The sequence below is a fragment of the Simochromis diagramma genome, unplaced genomic scaffold, assembly GCF_900408965.1.
Source record: "Simochromis diagramma unplaced genomic scaffold, fSimDia1.1 OVJJ01000107.1, whole genome shotgun sequence".
Lineage (NCBI taxonomy): Eukaryota > Metazoa > Chordata > Actinopteri > Cichliformes > Cichlidae > Simochromis > Simochromis diagramma.
Genome location: NW_024387209.1, coordinates 1,304,200 through 1,324,220, shown reverse-complemented (window position 1 = coordinate 1,324,220; position 20,021 = coordinate 1,304,200). Strand labels below are relative to the sequence as shown.

Here is a 20,021-nt window from a genome sequence, read left to right as displayed (position 1 = left end):
TTTGCAATAATGATACTTCCATTGTGACTATCTATTATAAATAGATTGTAAACATTAATTTTGATTCTTTCATTAGCACACTTACTTGTTTAAGAGTACGACATTAGAAGTGTTTTAATTGAACAGGACGAGCCCTGATTTAGACATGGTGGCCTGCCCTGTTACAAGCATTCATGCTTCCATTGGTTCATTATGTGTTAATTCTTTTGGTCATCTCTGGGTGTTTTATATGCGGTGGCAGCTGAAACAAATAAAATGCAGGGACTTTTTTCCCCTCCTGGGTGCTTTGTCTTTGTTATGGTCAGTTTTTCTTTCAGAGGTAGATATATTTTTATTTTCATTCCCTCACCTTCATTTCAACAGCTTCAGCAATTGCTCTCCGGGAATTTGACAGTTTTGAATCCTTATTTTGATGCTATAATTGTTACTCTATATGCTGGAGAATGATTGATCCTCTCACTGATCAATTCAAAAACTGCAGTAAAAAAAAGGAAATGCACAGAAGACAGACGGCACTGAACAGGTGTATAGTTACATTTTCAGGAAGGTGCACATCAGGTTATACCGTGAGGTTTCAGAGGGGTTCACAGTTATGACATCGCTACAATGTACATTTCCTGCTGAAGCATAAACCCTCAGTAACTCACTGGAAATGTGACTGCTTGGCTAGCAGCACAAGTTTGTAAATGTTTTCAACCATTCAATCCTCTGACCACTTGTGAGGCTAATAAGTCACCATCTACAGTGAAAACAATCACACATAAAACACAAAACAGTGTAACAATAATTTCAATACCTGATAAAGATCAGCTGCTTTTAGTTAGCTAGCACTGAGTTCGTTCCGACACCACTGGTACTAATTAAGCGTCCACTCCAAGATAAAGACCACTGAAGCAGGATGTACGCCAGCCTTCATGCAACTTTTTAACCATTAGTTAGAATATACGATTTCATGTAGCGTGCACATATGAGATCAGAAAAGTCCCACGTATCAAACTTGTACACTTATATTAAGAATGTTCTGCAAACAATACAGCATCATTTTGAAAGGAAAACAACAGTATTTTTAATTCTAATAATTATTTTTAATTACTTTATTTTGGCATCAGCAGACTTCCATATAGACAGATTTGTATCTTTAGTGTTTGTGGCACACATGAACCGAAAACTCTGCATGTTTCGTCAGAATCATGGGAATTTATTACATCAGCAGTTGCAGCAAAAACAGTTTAAAATCTGTCATTCACCCCATCATCCCACGCCACCCTGGCCTCCCAACATGGCTGCCGAGCAGGACAGCAAAGAGAAAGTCAACTCTTCAATGTCTGTAAAGTCGGCGCCGTCCTCACTGATGCTGAAAGAAGAAACAGAAAAACTGTTTCCCTTTTGAGGCCTGGTGCTGCACAGCACAATCCCACAATGCACCTGTTCAGGTGGCACATCAGCCTCATTAAGCTCGTGAGCCTCAGTCTGGGTAAGAAGGGGCGGAGCCTGGGATACGAAGCAGCAGCCACATATCAGAGCAGACAACAAGAAGGAAAAAAAAACCCAAAAACGTTGATGCTGAAGAACAGGCACGTTGGAATACTGTGTGTGTGTGCGTGTGAATTATGTCTAAACTATCACTGTTTACAACAGTGGAAAAAACTGTTCGTTTCTCACAGAAAAACACTGTCACGTCTTTTATCTGCTTTTTTTTCCTCTTTTCAATTTTTTCTCTTTCTTCCTCCGTTGGTCGCTGCCGCTGCCTTGTCGTCTAATGGAGGAAGAGCGAGTGTGTGTTTTTGTAGTTCAGGTCCCTCAGATGATCTCAAAGGTCTTCTTCAGCTCCATGATCAACTGCCAATCAGATTTCTGCATCTCGTCTCTGAACCAGTTCTTCAGAGCGTCGATGGACGCCCGTGTGATCTGAAACAAAAACAAAGAGGTTGTTAAAATAACCAGAAACAGCCTTTCATTCTTTGCTCTAAAAGCTCTGAGCCCACATTTAAGTTTGCCTGCTGCTACAACCATTTTTTGACAGTAAAACCAAAGAGAAATTAAAGTGAACACAACGTAAAACTAGTTTAAACACAGTTGAAAAGCAGCACCAGCTTTTATTTCACTGTCTGGACGTCTCTGCTTTTGTTGTACAGAAAACAGAAAGACTACATGAAATTCTTGGCCTGACTAACTCGAAAGACACGAAGATATTCTTACCCTTCCTCTCCTTCTTTCCCCTTATTTAGCCTCTATTTAGGCTCTATTTATGCTCTATTTAGGCTCGTTATTTCTTCCTTGCTTTTCTGTCTCCTCTTCCTAACACTGCTACCTGGACACTGACTGAAATCGACCTTTTAGCGGCGGAGTGAACAGCAGTGTTCACGGTAATTGTGATTTTCGTGAAGCCTCTCGTCTAACGTTCTTCTGTTCCTCCTTTAAGGGCGTGTCCTCACCTTGCTGACGATGATGTCTGTGGCTTCAAAATGGCGCCCGTACATCTTTGGCGACTCTCCTGGGATTGGCTCAATCTTGATGCAGATCTCCTGGCCCTTCTTGGCACTGTCAACGGGCTTGTGATTTATCTCGATGCTGGTGACCACACCGATGTCCACAAACTGACACGTGAACACAAAGGGTTAGTTTACAGTTCATTTTATAGTTCACACAAACATCCACAGAGACTGTAAGCGGGTCTTACCGCTTTGCTGGGGACGCAGAGGGGCGTTCCCTGTTTCAGGACTCCAGCCTCCACTGTGACCCCCATCACGATGGGATCTCGGGAGTTAAAGATGAACTGAGGAAGAACTCGCAGCTTCACTGGGAACACGGCAACATGCCTGATGACACAGATAAAAAACACATTAACCCTCGAACAACCCATAAGTTAAATTAATCGATCACAGTCACATTGTTACTGAAGCCTAATTATCACACTGATCTGCTCCATTTTCAGCGGCACGCTGGAAGAATGTGAAAATAAATCAAAAGCATCATCTGCATATAAACTGACTTTTACAACCAATAATAACAAATAGAATCATCTACAAATGTATTATAGATCATTAAAAACACATAACAAAACACAGGGTTAGTTAAACAGAAGTTATTCTGTGAAAGGACACCATCATATATTTGCATATATACAAAAAAGGCTTATTAGCTGCAGTGGACAAATAAAAGCCTTTTGGAGTCTCCATCACTATGTTATAGTATGTTGCTTGTTATTCCAGTCAATAAAAAGTCAAAAACACCCAAAGAAATCTGAACAATTAACACAAACGTGAGCTTTTCTTACCTAAACTCGTCCTGTTTGGCCTTCTTGTAGTCTTCTCTGTACTTGGTGAAAGCATCAAATAGGTGGTAGATGATTTCAGCAGAGAAGATGCGAACTCCCAGACTGTCAGCCATCTCCTGACTCTCCCGCTCCACCTTCACATCGAAGGCCAGGATCACGGCGTACCTGCCAACACCAACCCCCCAAAACTCTGTCACATCTACAGGTTCTAGACCAGTGCTCCACCAGTACTAATTTCAACAGAGATACAAAGACGTCTGTGAAATGTATTCAGATTTTTTTTTTTTGGTCATAAAATATTTTAATAGTTGTCCCAAATATTTTTAAATTAAAATTAGCCAGATATTTGTGGGTGCAGATTCTACAGTGTTTCTGCACTAACTAACTTGTGTTCATTTTGGCTGAGTGTGTGTTTATACTGTGACGTACTGCGGGTCGTGCTCCAACATGGTCGACGCCTTCATCACATCCTTCTTATGAACTGGGCCAATGTTAATGCCAGCGTACTGCAGACACACACACACAGAGTTCAAAGGTCAAGGACTGTTAGTTTCTACTTCCTGTAGTTTTTCAAAATAAGAGCTCTCAGCTGTACTGTCAGGTACTTACGGGGACTTTGGATGTCCGCAGGAACTCGAGCAGAGCCTCCAGCGATCCCAGCGTCGATGCCTGGACGTAAACACCTTTCTCCTCCAGTTTGATGGAGCTCAGAGTCTGCTTAAGCTCTCGCACCAGTTCATCCTGAAAACCAGCATGTGTAGGTAAACCGGGAGTCTTACAGGACCAGTTCAGTCCTAGTCTTGGAGTTTAACTTGGACTAAAGGGAAAAGCACTGTTACCCTTAGGACGGGGATCTCGTCGTCTTTGTGAGCCACCAGCAGGGGGAGCCCGGCCAACGTCTTCTCCAAGTCTTTCCCCAGAATCTTCACTCCCTGAGCCGTCGACACTTCCTTGTGCTTCTCGTACTGGTTCTGCACACAACAACCAATCAACACGTCAACCACAGTTGATGCATTTATGAAGTCCAAAAAGCAGAGACTATGGCCATGTCCACACTAATACGTTTTCGTTTGAAAATGCATCTTTTTCTCTCAGTTTTGTCCTCCCGTCCACACTGAGACGGCGTTTTGGCTCAAGGAAAACGCAGCATTTTGAAAAATGCTCTCCAAAGCGGAACATTTGAAAACGCCATTTTGGCGTCGCAGTGTGGACAGCGAACCTGGAGCCTTTTCGAAAATGATGACACATTTTAGTCATGTGACCAATTACGCTAAGATAGCAGAGGGCATTATACAGCAGTTGTTTTGTTTGCTCTGAATCTTGACAGCCCCGTTAAAGATTAATATCAGTCTGTACATGCTCCAGATGGCTTTTCTTCAAATTCTTTAACTCTCACTCGCTTTTGCAACTTTGTACTTTTGTATTACTGGCAGCAACAACTCCACCTCATTGTTAGTCCATTTAAAAAACTCAACATTCTGCTGCAACGTTTCAAAGAGCCGGAAAGTAAAGAAACGGCAGACAGAAATGAGGCAGGTCGAATCTTCTTGCGCTTCACGCATGCGCAGTACAGGAACGTAAGCGTGTTCGGCCGTTTCAATGTGGACGCACAACTCTGTGAAAACAACTGAAAACGCTTTTTCAGATCAAAACGCCGTTTTCAAATCTATCCGGGCTGGTGTGGACGTAGCCTATGAGTAGAAGTGAATTCATGTCTAATGATAAAGTGCACTTCTCCATCATTCACCACCACTAAAGCTTGATCTTGTTTCTTCACACATAGTCCCTCATGCTGAGTTTGGTAAACCTGAGTGCTTAAAAACATTAATAAGAACAATGAAGTGTAAAAACAATTAAAACCAGGATGGTTTTTTGGATTGCAGAACATACTTGACTTGTCTTTTTTTTTTTTTTTTTTTTTTTTTAGACAAATGTCAAAAAGACATGCATTGTTTTTCAGCATAAACATATGTATAAGAAGCTCCATAATGAAATCCTCGAGCTTCGGCCGCTCTTGTTTTTCTTTGTTCTCTTTCATTTTTTGTTTAAATAAATAATTAAAAGTGATTTCTGGCCAGTCTCAACACCATTAACTCTCAATGTGAGAGAATAAACAAAGCTCTGCTGGAAATTTACAGCACAGTCTTATTTCTGACAGGAAAAGGCCGCAGGCTGACTTAGATGAACAAGCCTTCAATGAGAGGCATTTGATGCACTCGGAAAAACAACAACAGTGTGTATAGTTGGTCTTCTGCAGTAAAGGCAAAGACTGTGTGACCTAATCTGACATATGACGTGTGTATGCAGTCATTAAAAACCATTTCATAACAAAAGTGTGCATTTTGCATGAGTTAATGTGACCCCTATTAGTAAAACTCACCATATAACTCACTTTAAAAGCATCATTTTAGAAAATTCAAAGTAAAGTCTTCTCATTCCTCAATCTTTTAGATTTAGAGGAAAATATAACAACTATTATTGTGTGCAATTTTATTTAGGATTAGTCTGTACATTTTTTCCGGAGCTGTTTGTCAGACAAAAGTTTCCCACGGTCCAGGATAACGTTTTTAAATCAGCGTTAAGTTTTTGTTTTTAGTTTTAAAGAAAAATCTTTTACGAACGCCAAACAGTTTTTTGTGCGTTTAGTTTTATATCAAATATGAAAAATAATCACACAAAGACTGAACAAATGAGGAGAAACAAATGTATAATGTGCCAGCAGGGGGAGCCCCATCATCATATATCAAAGGAATCCACATCCTATTCATGGTTTGTACTGGTCAATGAAAACAAAGAAATAAAAATAAAAAGTCATAAATCTGAGGAATAAATCAAATAAGGACAAAGCAGGCCCTTCATAAAAATGACCCAGTCGAACCACACATCTTTTCTAAAGCCGACATTTTTCCCCAGTTTTTATTTTATTTTATTTTTTTTAAACGTTGACTGTGTTACTTAAATTCCTTTTTTAATGCTTTTAATATAAAGCGCTTTGTCTGGGAAAGTGTCACACAAATCGTTATCTGCTAAATAATTAACTACAGTCACCTCCCTCATATACACGTGAGGGAAGCTGCATGAAACGGATACAAGCAGGTCTTTTTGTTGAACTGACTGCTTTAAACACCATGAGTAATTTAACTCAAAGCCATTATAGTAAAAAAATCTTCCCGCTACATCTTAGCCAGATACATGTTTAAAAGCTGCTCTAACAAAATTTTAGACACGTTTACCTTCACTCTGAGTTCCTTCAGTGGAGGTGGCAGCAACAACCCCCTGATCTGCGTGACGATGGGCCCTTCCACCCCTGGTACGATGATGGTCTCTCCTTCCCGTAGACGACCGTTAATCAGGATGACATCTATCGTTGTTCCCATACCGGGCAGCGCTTTTACCTAAACACACAAAGATCACATGAAGTTAGTGTCTGGATGGTGGAGGAATGGAAAAAGTAGAGACAACAGATAAACTTGAACTCACCTCCATGACCTGAGCTCGCAGCTCGTCACAGTGCGCTAACCGCCGGGCCAACATTGTTTGGGTGAGCTCGACCAATAGGGCGATGAGGTTCCCCATACCATCACCACTGTGGGCTGACGTAGGAACCAACGATACAAATGTACGGGGGTCCTTATTCTCATAAAACAAGGCGGCGTTAAGACCCTGAGGACAAACAGCACACAGAAAACAAAGTTCAGGGAAACTGAGCTTGATGTCGTCTTTGGTGTTCCTCAAGCCTCAATGCTGGATGCTATAAACTACAAAATGTTATTTCAGACTGTGAAAAAGATTATATAATGCAGCTTCTAAACTTTTTAGGGAGACTTATTAATATAATAAAACTTGCTGAGAAGCTTATTTTGTTGAATAAAAACAGTAAAAATCTTTGTTATACCCATTTGAATAACATTTTGATTATATTTAATTATAAGTAGGATAATATTCTAAGTAGTAAGTATATATTATATACAGTATATACATAAATACAAAATAGATACTAAGTATATTATTGTATTTTCTTGTCTAACTCACGCTCTTTAATGAAACATTAGAAAAACTTGCTATTGGACTGTTATCATCTGGAATTGAATGGAAGTAAATGGCACAATGACCATAATGAATAAGTATTTCTCATTGTTGTGCTGTGATTGGCTGATAAATGATGATGTAATGCTCAACACCTGTTGTGCGAACTCCACAATGATGGCCTTGGCTCTTTCGTCAAACTCGTCTTTTGTGTTCTTCTTCTGCTTCTTTAGTGTAGCCACGACATCGGTTTCTGGACTCTTCTTCCAGTCGTAGAGGCGGTCGATCTGGTAACGGCAATAAAAAAAAAATAAAAAAATCAATCTCAGAAAATTTGCAAGAGAAGAAGAAAAAGAAGGTGAGGCTGATGTCGAGGAGCTGGCAGACCTTGTTGAGGGCAACGATGAAGGGGCACTTCTTCTCCTTCAGCAGGTTGATGGACTCCAGCGTCTGAGGCTCCAAGCCGTGCATGATGTCCACCACCAGGATGGCGATGTCGCACAGTGAACTGCCTCTGTTCCTCAGGTTACTGCAGAGAGAGAGGTCAGTTAGTGACAGACAGAATCAGATGAGTGAGACAGGCAAGTCAGGAGAGACGGGCGTTACCTAAAGGACTCGTGTCCAGGTGTGTCGATGATCAGCATGCCAGGGATTTTGATGCTTTCTTTGTTGAACTGCACAAACATCACAGGGGTTAATACACAGTAACCACAAACACAGTTTATTCATTGTTCAGAGTGAGATGGCATACGTTTTTAGCCATCTTTGTCTGCTCCTCGATGGTCTCCTTCGGGACGTTTGTGGCTCCGATCTGCTGAGTGATTCCTCCGGCCTCGCCATCCTGAACGTGGGTGTGTCGGAGCTGCACGCAAACAACGAGAACAAACAACAATAAGTAAACGTTGTATCGTCAGTAACAGTTGGTAAAAATTCTGTAAGCAGAGAGTAAACGTCACCTTGTCCAGGATCTTGGTCTTGCCGGTGTCGACGTGTCCGAGCACACACACCACTGGTGCCCTCAGGGTTTCCAAGTCGATGTTCTTCATGTTCTCCGCTCGGCGTTTCTAAGGAGACAAACAGAACTTGTCAGTCAGAGATGGGTATAGAGAGAGATCCTGTCACTCCCCTTGTCACTCCCCCTGATTTTGCAGTGTCTCTCACCTCTATCCTCCTCTTGGCGCGGTCGTAGAGTCGCTCCTCTTTCGTCCTGCCATCATCGTCCTCGCTCTCGCTGCTTTCATCCTCGCTCGGCGCCCTCCTCTTACCCTGGCTTGCGACTGTTGGCTTCTCCACTTCAGCTTCTTCCTCACTGTCCTCATCGTCTTCATCTTCCTCCTCGTCATCATCATCCTCATCCTCTTCTTCCTCCTCCTCTTCATCCTCACTAGCGGCAGGCTGAGGAGCAGCAATGTCCTCCTTCACCTCAATGTGGACTTTTTTCAGCTCTGAAAGGTGACGGATGGAAGTTTTAATTTCTACTGCTATAACATTTAATGCTTAAGTTCGGTTTTGTCTTAAATTTAAGATGTTTGTCTAAAATGAATGTTGTCATAGTGAAACAGACCGAGCTCTACCATCACGTGACTGGTCAATGCCAGCAATCCCCCCCCCCCCCCAAAAAAACCACAGGCCTTGCCCATATGTTTTTAATATTGAAAGTCTTAAGTCCAACAAGCCTAGTGCATAAAAATAAAAGAACTCTCAGTCTAGTCAGTACCTAAAAACAAACAAAAAAATAAAGAAGGCTAGTCTGTACCAATGAAAGTACATCCTTAGTTTAATCAGTACCAAACAACAGTACTTGCCTCGGTTAGTTGGTAATGAGCAGAAAGAACTTGTCTAAGTCTGGTCAGTACCAAACAGAAACACCTCAATCAGTAAGTGCTGATAAAAGTATACACGATTCTCTCCAAGTCTATTCAATACCAAAACACCTCAGGCTTAGTCTAGCCATAAGTAGGAAAAAAAAACACACAATTAGTCTAGCCTTTCCAAAAGAAAAACAAAAAAAAAACCCAACACACACACACACACACACACACACACACACACAGGGGGGATACTAAGTCGCTACCAAAAGAGCCTGTTTTAGTACGACCATTTTTGCTACTGAAAAACATCACATATGTAACACATGCCTAACCCATACTATAAAACAGCTTACACATGCTTTTGTGATACCAAAAGGGCACACCTAACACACACCAAGCTTAGACCTACTTTGATGTTTAAGAAACACATATGTGACATGCCTAGTTGGTACTACAACAAGCACAAATCTAAGCCATGCCTTTCGGGTACTAAAACAAGCATTTGCCTGCACAGCATAGTTTCAGTACCTGCTTCTCGTCGTGTCCTGCTGAGCCCCATTTTCCTTTCTTTTTATTCATGAAATAAAAGCAACATATAAAGAATTTAGTTCCCTCAAAGCCAACAGTCACACATGCTACAGCTGCTTTTTGGACTTCAGTATATCCTGCCACGGACATTTTAACTCAAAAGGCTGGGAATCGAACCACCGACCCTCTGACTGGAGGTGAAACTGTCTTTTTTCCCCTGCAGTGTTTTTTTCCCTTCTTTATTAGATGTGAAAACAGAGGAAAGAATCTAATCATTTCAGGTGACCAAGGCTCTCACCTTTCTCCTCGTCACTGGCAATGGCCTCCCAGTTATCCACAGCAGCTTCTGGCTTCACCTCTAAACACACAGACAGAACAGAAACAAGTTAACTTCTGTTCAGCGCAATAAAACACCACCCTGATACCTCCACTTCACACCTGCAGCTCTTACCTGGTTCTGCAGGCGGTGCCTCAGCCTCTGTTTCCATTGCAACTGGCTCTGGAGTCTCTGAAGTCGGCGAGGTCACTTCTGATGTTTCTGGGAAGGGGAATGACAAAATTATTTTTATTATATGACCAGCAGGAGGACTGTAGCGTCTCTCGGCTGGTGCGAGCAGCAGGGCTGTACCTTCAGGAGTCTGGGTGGCGGGCTTCTTCCTCCTCTTGTCTCCATAAACAGGTTTCTTCTTTTGCACCTCTTTGTCTCTGGATGGCACATCAACACCTGCACACACAGAATCATATTAGCGGTACAGAGCTGACTGTACTGGAATGACTGCATTATACTTCTGTAACCCTCCTTAGCGCCCCTTCCAGTCTGTCCTGCTCATAGCACCCACCCTGAGCCTGCAGCAACATGAGCGTGGTCACAGCACGAGCTCGAGCTTCCTTCTGGGCCTTCGTCAGCAGCTTCCCCTCCTTCTTCAGGCGCTCCTTCCTCTCCTTCTCCTTCTGCTTCTTCTTCTCCTTGCGCTCCTGCTCCAGGCGCTCCTACAAGGGCAGCAAAACCGATGCCACAGCGATTCACGATGAGACGACAGGAAAGACAAAAGTGAAGAAAAACAAGGAGGTGGTGGAGCTTTGTGTTTTACCTTTTCCTGCCTCTCCTTCTCCAGCTCCTCCAGCCTCCTCTGCCGCTCCTCCTCCTCTTTCTTGGCTCGCTCCTCCTCCTGCAAAAACAGTTTAATCATTTTCAGATATCAAGCACCCATCCCATCATGATCTCCATGACTACGTCTCCCACAATGCCCCACCTCCTTCATCTTGGCCAGGGCCTCCTGCATGGCCTTCACTGTGGCCTTGCTAGGTCCCTTCTTCTTCTTGTCCTCATCCTTGTCTTTCTCTCCTTTCTTCTTCTTCTTGTCTTTCTTCTTTTTGTCGCCCTCCGGCTCCTCTGCAGAAGGAGAAGAAACACGTCACACTGAATGGCATCACACGATTTCTTGTTTTTCCTGATAATAACTTACCCTCTGCTGCTGGCTCTGCCCCTTCCTGTTCTTCCAACACTGCTGCAGGAGGCGCATTTTGTGGAGGCGCGGACTCCGTCTTCTTCTCTGGCTCTTTCTTTGGCTCCACGCTGCCCTCCTTCTCCTTCTGCTTCTTCTGCTTCATCCTCTCCTCCTCTTTCTTTTTCCTCTCCCTCTCCTTCTTCTCTGCTTTCTTCTGTGCAGCTGTCTTGATTTTGAAGGTGCCATCGTCCTCCTGCTGCTCCTCCTCGTCTTCGCTCTCGGCCTTCAAAGGCTTCCCTTTCTTCTTCTTCTTGTCTCTCCTGGAGGTGAACTCCTCATCGTCTTCGGAGTCATCCTTTCCAACGCTGCCTCCTTCTTCTCCTTTCCTCATACCTTTGTCCTGGTCCTCCTCCTCGTCGGACACTGAAGGTTTTTTGCCTCCTTTCTTTCCTCCTTTGGTCTTCAGGTGAGACTGTGAGCTGCTGTCATCGTCAGATTCTGAAGCAGGAGTAGGAGGTGGGGCCTGGAGGAGCAAAGAATAGAAATTTAGACACTTTCTAAAGAGTCTGTGCTCTTATTTCTATGATATGACGTTTATGTTCATTATTTCACCTTCTTCTTCTCCTTTTGTTCTCCGTTCCTTTCTCCATCAACATGACCTTCAGCATCATCACCCTCCTCATCCTCGGGGCTGGCTCCGCCCTTCTTTCCCTTTCTGGTCTTCTTCTTCTCCAGTTTAGGAGGCTCGAAACTCTCTACTTCTTCTGTGATGTCTGTTTTCTGCACAGAGATTTTCTTTGTATCAGAACAAATCTTCAATCTCTCTGACTGAAAAAGCATTTTTTAGCTGAAGTGCCCCTTGGATGCGTTTACCTTCCCCTTTCCTCCTGTGCTCTCGAGCGATAACTCCTCGAGCTCCTTCATGATGTCATCCTCACTGGAAGAGGAGGAAAGAACTGTTTTAGGAAATTTCAAAGCAGTAAGCTTGATTAAAATAAAAACGATCAGGAAGAATGTCTCACTCAAAGTCATCTTTCTTCCCTGCTTTCTTCTTCTTCTTTCCCTTTGGCTCTTTGGAAGCTCCGGCTCCTTCGATCTCCGCCGCCAGAGCGTCGATGTCATCTTTGGCACTGAGCACAGATTTGAAAAACGGTCAGAGCACGAGAGTGACACCCGACTAAAACCTGGTCAGACACTGAGAACACGGGCTGCGAGAGGAGACCGAGTTAGACTGTGTTTCTCTTTGTGTCAGAAGAATGTGAATGTGAAGAGCTGCTGACTCCTCATTTCCTTTCATTTCCCATCAGCCCTCTGAGGCACAGCGAGCACAGAGCGACAGCAGTGCTGTAACCACGGATTGCGTTCCCTCAAGTCACTGTAAATCAAATATCATCTGGCTTCAGACTCACAAAGGAAGACATCTAATCTGCTCTGTGAAACTGAAGATGAAGTATGGCAACAACAAACCGCTGATTTATCAATTACATTTGAGATTTTCTGGCATTTTAGATCAAACTTTCAAAGTTTAAATTCATCTACAAAGTGAGCTGGAGGCACATTTGGATTACTGAGTAGGCCTCAAAAAAGCTGCACACACAGACTCTTAATATGTTGTGAGGGAAAACCTTAGAAGAGAGTTCATAAAGAGACAAAGTGTGCAGAAAAAGATGCACAGATGCACAAAAAGGTAAAACAAAAATTACAAAGGAACCAAACGTTAAATGCAAAGTTTAAAAAAAGCAAAAAAAACAAACAAACAAAAAAAAAAAAACCCTCCTCAAGAATGAAGAAAAAATGGACAAAGTTATGACAAGAAACTTTAAGGAAAAACTAGAAAAAATGAAGTATAAAAAAATAATGGTAACGTGCACAAATAGCGAGTAAAGAGTCATAAACAAAGACGAAACACAAACAAATAAAACGAAACAAACAAACATAAAACCTGCAAAGGTGTACTGAGAAGTTCAAAAACACAAACAGACAGTAAAAATCAACAGACAAGAAACTACAAATGAATTTAATATAAGTTTTTGCTAGAAGCTGCATTACTACCTCAATACGCTTTAACACAGAAAACAATAATATTAAAACCCAACATCTGGCAGGAGTTTCATGCTCCATCTGTGACGTCAGTGTTTGCATCATCACTCCCGTTATATCTATATTTGAGTTAAATGTTTATTTCAGCTAATTAGTGTGAGTTTCCCTCCCTGAGCCGTTTAATCTGATCAGAGCGTTTCACGAGCAGGGGGGCTCGTGAAACGGTGTCCATGGAGGGTTAAAACCAGTTTGAAGCCTCTCGACTATTATTAGTGCATTATTAGTATTGATTATAAATGAAAGATTAGGTGATCGGGTTCATCAGCGTACCAAAACCCGATCAAACTTTCCTTTCACGAGCAGGTGTTCGCTCCCAGACTGTGGCGTGTCTGTACCTGCCTGCTCTGTTTGTATTTACTATAATCACGTTTTAGAGCTTACTCGTCAATAAAGGAGCAACAGCAGCACATCTGTGCTGTACCTGGGGATAGCCGTGACCGCAGCGGCTCAGGTGATTCAGTCAGGCTTGCGTCACCGAGCAGGTCTTTGCTCACAGGTGATGTGTCTCCGTTACAGCAACTGCAGGCCGCCTCTTAGAGCAGCCGGCTCTGAGGCGGCTAACGCGGACACATGTGGCTCCCGTGAGCCCCGCAGCTGGCGGCGGGAGGCCCACCCAGGCCTAGGGTAACCCGGATTCGCCCGTGTCAGCCCGCCTGCTGTTCTGTAATTTTCCTTAAGCCACATTCAGGCTGTTTAAAGCTTCGCTGCCTCACTCCCTCACAGACTCGTGGTTAGCATCCGCTAGCATGGCTAGCCGCTAAGCTAACAGTGTAAGCAGCGGGAAAACGGGCCAGTCTGGGGGTGTTCACGGGCCGGGCGAGCCCCGATGGGACTCGGTGTCAGTGCGGACCAGTGATGTTTATCGGTAGCCGGTGCGCTCCCTACCTGTCCTCTCCGGATTTCTTCTGTTTCTTCCCCATCTTGAAGCTTCAGGTCTCCGCTTACTTTGCTCTGTGTTGGCCGACGCACACGACGGCTCACAGCGGGCAAAGATCTCCTACTGTCCGCGAGGAGGGGCCACTCCGCTCCTCCACCGCTAATGCCATACATCCTAGGGTGACCAACCGTCCTCTTTTTGCACTTGTTGACTTGTAAAAGTTTATATGACATTTTTTATTTCACCTTTTATTAACCGCACAGAGAAGGCATCGTTTAAATATGTTAAAGTTTTCTTTAAGCAAACAGTAAGTTCTCCATGTCTGGGCCAAGTGTCCTCTGTTTTGGAAATCAAAACATGGTCACCCTAGTGACACATCCACAAGAGTTTGGGTTTATTTTCCACAGTTGATGATTTAATTAACTTTTACTATCAAAGTTGGAAAATGTCAAAAAGTCTAAATACTTAAAGTGGCGAATAAAAGTGATGTATAAATGCCATTCCTCTCCATACAACAAAGATTTAATTACGCTATTATCAGTTTCCATTGCTTATCTTATTATTTTATTTAATACCTGCTTCTCTCCTAAATAATGATATCACGTGACCGTCTGTTCACGGAGAAATTGTCAGAGTGACACCTCCTGTTATATTCCCCTCCAGTGATTGGTCAGCACGCGTGGATGAATCGGTTCTTTTGCGCATGCGTTGTACGCCTTCGGTCTGACGACTTACAATAAAACTGTATTATTGATGATGCATTCGTTTCCTTCAGCCACATGCTTTTCATCATTATTAACTATGTCCCACAGACTTTTATTTTGAAAGTCTGATCATATTTTTGTGCTTGAATTGATATTGGTTCAAATACATGTAATGATATGGTGTTTTGGGCTGATTTTTACCCTGACAGTATACACATCAACTTACATTTAAATATTTATTTAAGAAAATGAATATATACGATAACAGTGCTGGCACATTTATCGGGAGAGTTAGGTGTTATTTTACAGTACATGCTTAATAAAATAATAATAATAAAATAATTAAAGTTAAAGGAGAAGGTTACAGTAAATTCATTTTTACCTGTATGTTTTGATTTGTGTGCTTAAAAACTGTTTGATTTATTGTTTTTGTGAATTTCCTAAAACAATTGTGTTTTCGTCTAAATATTTAGATGTTAAATACTAAAGTTATGTTAAAGTTAAATGTTTAGGCCTCTTCTAGATCTTGTTTTGCTGTATGAAAACCTTTTCAAATGTAGTTTTATGCATTTATAAAGAAAAAAGCATTAGCTGATGAGAAAAATGAAGGCGATAATAACATATGAGTTTTTGTATTTTTGTTGTAGTTGTTTCTGTATTTTACCAAATAAAATACAGAAAATAATAACCTGTGTGAATTTTCATGAACAGTTTTCACAGCTGTGACTAAATTACAGCAGCTCCTTTCAAGCATTTCAAATGAAGTGAAAAAGCAGCTCTGTTCACTCGAGAGGGTAAAAAATGAAAACTCAGATGTCCGTAAATGTCTGTTCCAGGAAAACCTCTCAGCTGTGACGATCATTTCCTTTATTAATTGATTAGTTTTTTGGCTCAGATGATCTGCCCATCAGACATACAGACATCTCCTCCATTTCTAAGGTTTTAACCGGCTGTAATGTGGCCTGCAGCCTCTCACTTGTGTTTGATGTTTGCCTCGTCTCAGCCCATCACAGTGAGCATGGCATCACACAGGCGGTGCAGTCGTGTGTGCGTTGCCCCGCTCTCTGAGCGTAGCAGTGCGCTGAAGGCAGCGGCGGCTCGATGTGGACAGAACCTCTCCCCAATCAGCACACTGCTTAGCTCGCCGCTTAGCCGCACGGGGAGCCACTCCACAGGGACGTCCAAGTGGCAGCTCTCGATTTGCCCGTTCTTCACCTCCATTTGCAAGTGAGCAGAGCAGCGAGCGGGCGGCTGCTCATTCGTCAGCTCCAGCTGCGTCTCCATGGTGAACTTAGGCGTCTTCCCAAATGTCCAGTTCCAGCTCCGCAGCTCCACCTCCATCTCACCCACACCAGGAAACATGGACTCATTAGTTGGGTCTATGACGGTCAACGCAGAGTGCAGGCCAAACTCTGAAACAAGATAAAAATAAATAAAGCAGAAACGTTTGAACACAGACAGAGCGTATCCTTTGGGGTGCAGGAAGACCGTACCTGTGTTATACTGCTGCACCAGAGCACCCAGGAGCTCCTCCCATTGCAGGGAGGGGGCATGGTCTAGGAGGTTGGCAACAGGCGAGGGGACGCTGGGAGTGGCATTGCTTTGGATGCCGGGGCAGGAAGGGCGGAGCACGGAGGAGAGGGCGGAGCGATCGGCAGAGTGAAGCAGCGTGCAGTGATGGTACGACGACTTCCTGCTCAGTCTGGATGCGGTGCCTGAAAGTAAACAAAATAACAAATAAAAAAAATAAAAATCAGAAACATGAATGTAAACATCAAAGCTACACAAAAATAAACAGAGAATAGGCAACAAACATGAACAGTAACAAACACAGTAACAATTCTGGATTCTGAATTTGCTATGAAAGAGGAAGAGCTAGCAGCATGTGACCAATCAGAAACATGGGAACGTCTACTTTTAGTTTTTATTAATCCAGCTGCAGAGTCGGTGTGTTTAATAGTCTGAGAGCAGATAAAGAAAAATATATTAAAACAACATTTAAAAACAGATATAAAAAAATATGAAGGAATACAGTTGCGTCAATAATCTTTATTTACTGCTCATCAGGCAAACATGAAGACTTTAGACCCTCCAGCTCTCTACACTGTAATAACCACCACCATTGGGTGCTGCCAATGAAGTGTTGATTACAGTAGACCAGGGGTTTCAAAATCATTTATCATTAATTAGTCTGTATGTCTTTTATTTCTACTGTAATTAATTAATCTTCTTCCCTTTTTTGCTTTCTTGTGCTTTGATTCACTCCCTCTAGCCTCGTACCTGAGATCTTGTATCGTCCGTTTAGTAAGATGTCAAACCTGTCGGTGGCCTGGACATCCAGTCCGGGCCGGAGGCGCCTCAGTGTGTCTGTGACCACCTTCAGGTTCCTCTGCCGGTCGTACGCCTTCTTGGAAGTGAAAAAGGTCAGGTTGAGGTTGCCCAGGTCATGGAAGACCGTCCCACCGCCGCTCCGCCTGCGAGCCAGAGGGATGCCCGCTCTCCTCATGACCGGCAGGTTGCACTCGGTCCAAGGGTTCTGGTGGCGCCCGATGACAACGGCGGGCCGATTCCTCCATAGCAGCAAGATGCCACGCCCCTGCAGTTCCACGTTGGCGTCAATCCAGTCCTCCAGAGCCAGATTCTGGTACACATCGGTGGAGTGAGACTGGAGGACCAATCCTGCACTGTCAGAGTCTGTGAAGAAGCTGGAGCTGGATCTGGAGCAGGCTCGCTGGTTTAAAAGAGAAAACGTCCTTTTGATCTGTGACATCATTGTGCTTTCTGACATCACTTCATGTCAGGAGGTCAGGAACATCTAAAATGTCAAAATAAAAGGAACAGGAAATGAATTTTTGTCTTTTTGTGTGTGCACTTTTTCCATCATAGATATTATCGTCAGCGTTTCAGGTGGAAGGACAAAAAAATCAAAAAACTGATGGAAAACTCACTTAGCTTAAAATAGCTATCATCTGTAACATTTCACTAATATCTCAATATTTTTTATATTCTACTCAGAAAAGGAATATGAAATATATTTCTGGTAATTGATTAACTGTTTGAACCTTGCCATTTGGCAGAAATGGAGCTCTTAAACCTTTTTCTTTAATAACTTTGAGACATTTCCTTTTAAATTTGGCAACAAAGTTATTTTAATGACAAAAACCATAAAGGACCAGAAGCAGCAACATAAACAGACACTTTGTATCATTGTTTTTTAAACTGCACCACGTTCACGACGTACAACGTAACGTCTGACGACACAGACCCCTGCTTCCCCGAACGTCCTGTAGCTGTTAGCTTTAGCTTACCACTAACTCCTCGCGCTGTTTTTAAAACACGAGCTGCAGCTGTAAGTCATTTCACGTGCACAAACAGCCGCTCACAGACCGTGCTTACCCGGGACTGAAAGCGGATGCTGGTCTCCGCAGACCCGGACCGGAGATGAGCTCCTGGTACGGACAACGAACTGCAACCAACTTCCGCTTCGAACCTTCAAAGTAAAACTACGCAAAGCCTTACACAGATTTTTATACACCTTATTTTATTGTCACAGTATATATTTGGTCTTATCCTTAAACAACAAGAACAACGAAATAAACAACAAACAATATGAATAATCATAACAAAAACTAATTAAAAATACATAATTGATATATAATAATAGTAAATAAATAACTGAATAAATAAATATATAACTTAAAACAATAATTACAAATTTAAATAGAATTTAAAAATCTGTGACAACAAGAAAAAAAACACAATCACAAATAAATTCATTTAACTGGTTATGAATTTGCATGTCCTCCATAATTTAATATTAGGGAAGTTCCTGGCAACTAATTTCTTAGTCGACTAAACGAGAACAAAACGCAGAGTAAAACTAAGGAACACTCAGATATTAAGCAAAATTTTAAAACTGTAAAATTGAATATGTCAAAAACTAATAATAAAGACATTTTAAACCATTTATCAGATTATTCAGTCATAAATTATGCCGCCTAACTGTGCGTCACTTTGCATTATGCATTATCATTGCATGATATACTCCCGACAAACAACAAAGAAGAAAAACACTGAAAACAAACCAATAATAAATATGATAAAACATGATACTGCAAAAGATGTTTATGTATTACTAAAATATCACAAGTTAACATCAGAAAAACTTACAACAAAACAGTGTGGCTCATTGTGCCATGGTTTAAGAGTGATGCACACTTTTTGAAAATGAATAACAACCATTTCAATAAAAGTCAAAATCTAAAACAACAAAATGACAAATCATCTATCCATTTTCTTCCATTTATCTGAATTCGTATATAGTGAGCAGAAGCGGGGAATTCCAGACCTCCGTCTTGTCACCTCCTCATTGAGCCATTCCTAGGGTAGCCAATAAACACAATCTCTGGGTCCTGGTCCTGGGTCTATGTTGGGGCCTCCTCCCATTAGGGCATGCCACGTGGGTAAAATTCACCCACTTGTTAACAGTTATAACATAGGGAGAACAAAATTAGGTCTAACAGGTTTAGACATGAATTGAACACAAATTCCACTTATGTCTGTTTAACATTTTATTAAGAGAAAACACTAACTTGAATGTAACTAATGCATTTATGAAAAGAAAATTTTGATCTGACTGACTTTTATCACGTAACAAAAAACTAAGACAAAGGACTTCGCATCCTACTGCGAAAAAAAAGCCTTGCCACAAACTGTCAAAAGGGTATAGCGAGGAAATTAATATAGTTACGAAATCTAAATCTAATTTCTTTTTAAAAAAATACTTTTATAAATGTGTGTTTATACGTGATGTTCTATCACTTAAAAATTGCTGACAGAAAGAAGCTGAATAACTGCTTTTATTTTGGAAATACAAAGCGTTCAGATTTATGTATTTCCGCCTTTCCTGAGACTTGACTTGAACTCAGTCCTTCACTGAGAAAGCGGCCGTGCTGCACTGCAACATAGCTGACAACAGTTCCACCGAAAGTTTAGTATTCTGTTTATTTATTATCTTCATTTTCCCGAATTAAAATGTACTTTATGTGCTTTAACTCTAATTAACACAGACGTAGACAGGAGAATACAGACAACTAAGGCCTTGTTTTATAACACAGAACTATCTATACGTGTATATATTTTTTTAAAAATGCCATTATTAACAAAAATTGCATATGCAAAAATATAAATATAAATGTTCTGAGTGCTTGATTATTCTCAAAGTAAACTTCAGATTAGAATAATCTGTGC

At 41.9% G+C, this 20,021-nt stretch overlaps 2 protein-coding genes across 6 annotated transcripts; both read right to left on the bottom strand.

The window, feature by feature from the left end:
- Nucleotides 1-1,079: 1,079 nt before the first annotated feature.
- Nucleotides 1,080-14,208, bottom strand: eif5b (eukaryotic translation initiation factor 5B). 2 transcript variants are annotated; one of them, XM_040051677.1, is made up of 27 exons: nucleotides 14,076-14,208; nucleotides 12,113-12,220; nucleotides 11,964-12,027; nucleotides 11,703-11,870; nucleotides 11,109-11,613; nucleotides 10,896-11,035; nucleotides 10,734-10,811; nucleotides 10,482-10,632; nucleotides 10,271-10,366; nucleotides 10,094-10,180; nucleotides 9,941-10,000; nucleotides 9,643-9,681; nucleotides 8,465-8,748; nucleotides 8,260-8,367; nucleotides 8,055-8,165; nucleotides 7,910-7,977; nucleotides 7,691-7,832; nucleotides 7,459-7,590; nucleotides 6,758-6,940; nucleotides 6,511-6,672; nucleotides 4,117-4,248; nucleotides 3,887-4,018; nucleotides 3,707-3,783; nucleotides 3,278-3,442; nucleotides 2,681-2,819; nucleotides 2,436-2,597; nucleotides 1,080-1,908 (listed from the first exon to the last, which is right to left on the bottom strand). In XM_040051677.1, the coding sequence occupies exons 1-27, from the start codon at nucleotides 14,108-14,110 to the stop codon at nucleotides 1,801-1,803; spliced, it is 3,636 nt and encodes a 1,211-aa protein (XP_039907611.1). In that variant the 5' UTR covers nucleotides 14,111-14,208; the 3' UTR covers nucleotides 1,080-1,800. The 2 variants fall into 2 exon arrangements, with proteins under 2 accessions (XP_039907611.1, XP_039907612.1); XM_040051678.1 differs by lacking the exon at nucleotides 9,643-9,681 and having other exon boundaries at nucleotides 14,076-14,207.
- A 1,179-nt stretch (nucleotides 14,209-15,387) lies between these two features.
- lipt1 (lipoyltransferase 1) lies at nucleotides 15,388-18,284 on the bottom strand. Of its 4 annotated transcripts, none has more exons than XM_040051740.1 (4): nucleotides 18,169-18,284; nucleotides 17,052-17,586; nucleotides 16,265-16,486; nucleotides 15,388-16,183 (listed from the first exon to the last, which is right to left on the bottom strand). In XM_040051740.1, the coding sequence occupies exons 2-4, from the start codon at nucleotides 17,557-17,559 to the stop codon at nucleotides 15,771-15,773; spliced, it is 1,143 nt and encodes a 380-aa protein (XP_039907674.1). In that variant the 5' UTR covers nucleotides 17,560-17,586; nucleotides 18,169-18,284; the 3' UTR covers nucleotides 15,388-15,770. The 4 variants fall into 4 exon arrangements, with proteins under 4 accessions (XP_039907674.1, XP_039907673.1, XP_039907675.1 ...); XM_040051739.1 differs by having other exon boundaries at nucleotides 18,080-18,213; XM_040051741.1 differs by lacking the exon at nucleotides 18,169-18,284 and adding an exon at nucleotides 18,037-18,151.
- Between the last annotated feature and the right edge of the window lie 1,737 nt (nucleotides 18,285-20,021).

Excerpts from the sequence above, each read along its gene's own strand:
- eif5b (XM_040051677.1), bottom strand. The coding sequence starts at position 14,110 with ATGGGGAAGAAACAGAAGAAATCCGGAGAGGACAG. Across the intron at positions 12,221-14,075 it reads AAGAAATCCGGAGAGGACAG|TGCCAAAGATGACATCGACG; the intron begins GTAGGGAGCGCA and ends ATCTGTGCTCAG. Across the intron at positions 10,001-10,093 it reads GGCACCGCCTGCAGAACCAG|AGGTGAAGCCAGAAGCTGCT; the intron begins GTAAGAGCTGCA and ends CTGTGTGTTTAG.
- lipt1 (XM_040051740.1), bottom strand. The coding sequence starts at position 17,559 with ATGTCAGAAAGCACAATGATGTCACAGATCAAAAGGACGTTTTCTCTT. Across the intron at positions 16,487-17,051 it reads CGGACGATACAAGATCTCAG|GCACCGCATCCAGACTGAGC; the intron begins GTACGAGGCTAG and ends GTTTACTTTCAG. Across the intron at positions 16,184-16,264 it reads GGTGCAGCAGTATAACACAG|AGTTTGGCCTGCACTCTGCG; the intron begins GTACGGTCTTCC and ends ATCTTGTTTCAG.